The sequence below is a fragment of the Perkinsus marinus genome (genome assembly GCF_000006405.1).
Source record: "Perkinsus marinus ATCC 50983 genomic scaffold scf_1104296935302, whole genome shotgun sequence".
In the NCBI taxonomy this organism is placed as follows: Eukaryota; Perkinsozoa; order Perkinsida; family Perkinsidae; genus Perkinsus; species Perkinsus marinus.
Window position 1 is genome coordinate 1,421,981 of NW_003214508.1, and position 1,342 is coordinate 1,423,322.

The following is a 1,342-nucleotide window of genomic DNA, read 5'->3' on the forward strand; positions in this document are numbered from 1 at the left end:
CGGTCGATCCGCGCACCTCACATTCTCAAGGTGGCTCGGACAGTCATGTGACTCATTCATTGGACTGTTTTTAGTGCTCTGATGTGACGTCACTAGGGGTTTGCCAGCCCTCTACGCTTCCCACTGACTTCGACCAATACACGGCCTTCTGTCCCTCATCAGTAAGAGTAACAGCACCGGGGGGAGTGCTAGAGGAGCCGATCCGGGCTGCCTGCCACCGGACATCGCCTTCCAAGAGGAGCTAAGGAGACAGCTACGTTCTACCATTCAGAACAATCTGGTGAAAGAGGCCCGTAGGAGAGCTGTTGATCTTGAGAGGGAGCTCGGTCCGTCTATTCTTGGCCTGGGCCCTCGACCGGAGTACAACCTCATCGTTCAAGCTATGAATGCCGGAATGGCTGCTGCTTCCGTCGCCTCTTTCGAGGCTGTCTTGGCTTCCACTAAAACTGCGTCCGCAAGCGCTACTATGGACCTGTATAAGCGTCTGCTTGCCGAGGAACGCATCGCTGCTGAGCAAGAGTTCATCCAGTCTGGAGACGTGCCTCCGGCTCCTCCGCCTTCGCTGACTCCTTCGGTCGAGATGATGATGGGCACTGACACCGCCGTCGCTGTCACCATGGCTGTCCCCGGTGTGACCTCGGCTAATGTTGGTGGATCGTCTTCTTCCTCGAGCCTGAACTACCACAGTGGCAATACTAGCCCTGACTACCTAACCAACGTTCACCACGCTAATGGAAGAGTTGGACGTGGGGAGGGGGGCGAGACAGGAGGTTCCACTTGCAGTAAGTCCTTCTGCTACCTGTGAACAGCGCTATTGGTTTTGGAAGTTGTCCTGCTTTTTAGGTTATCCATTTTATATGCCGTCCCCTGTTCTAGAAAGCGAGGAGGAAGAAGACGAAGAATGTGACGTGAACAAATACAACAATGACTAATACCGATTATTGAAAAGCTGTGAAAAGAATGAAGCCTAATTAACGGGTCGTTATTGACCAATCTCTACTGCGCTCGCCAAAGCGTCTGCTCTAGCACCATGATGGTGTACCTTTTTCCATTATGTTTGTTCGTCGCCGTCTCAAAGCGCCTATCGCCTATCATCATCATCCTTGATTATTATTGACAAGAACGATTATATCAGTATCGCGCTCTCGGCGTTCCTATTGGAAGCCGTTTTGTTTGTCGAATACTGCTAATGCTATTCTTTGTGGTAACGCAGAAGCGTCTATCAGTGTAGTATCAAAAAACTGATCTGTAAATTCAAAATGATGCGCTACTTAGTGCATTTGGGGTAGTTGCATGACTTTCATAATATTATTGACGATTGGACGGCTTATGATTTTTATTT

At 49.9% G+C, this 1,342-nt stretch overlaps 1 protein-coding gene across 1 annotated transcript in view; it reads left to right on the top strand.

Moving 5' to 3' along the window:
- The window catches only part of Pmar_PMAR003744 (hypothetical protein), a gene marked incomplete at both ends in the record, with an annotated part of 11,280 nt that extends 10,348 nt beyond the window's left edge, over nucleotides 1–932 (top strand). The window contains 2 exons of the mRNA XM_002784438.1: nucleotides 272–782; nucleotides 844–932. Of these exons, the coding sequence (XP_002784484.1) occupies nucleotides 272–782; nucleotides 844–932 (600 nt within the window). The remainder of the gene's footprint in view (nucleotides 1–271; nucleotides 783–843) is intronic.
- Between the last annotated feature and the right edge of the window lie 410 nt (nucleotides 933–1,342).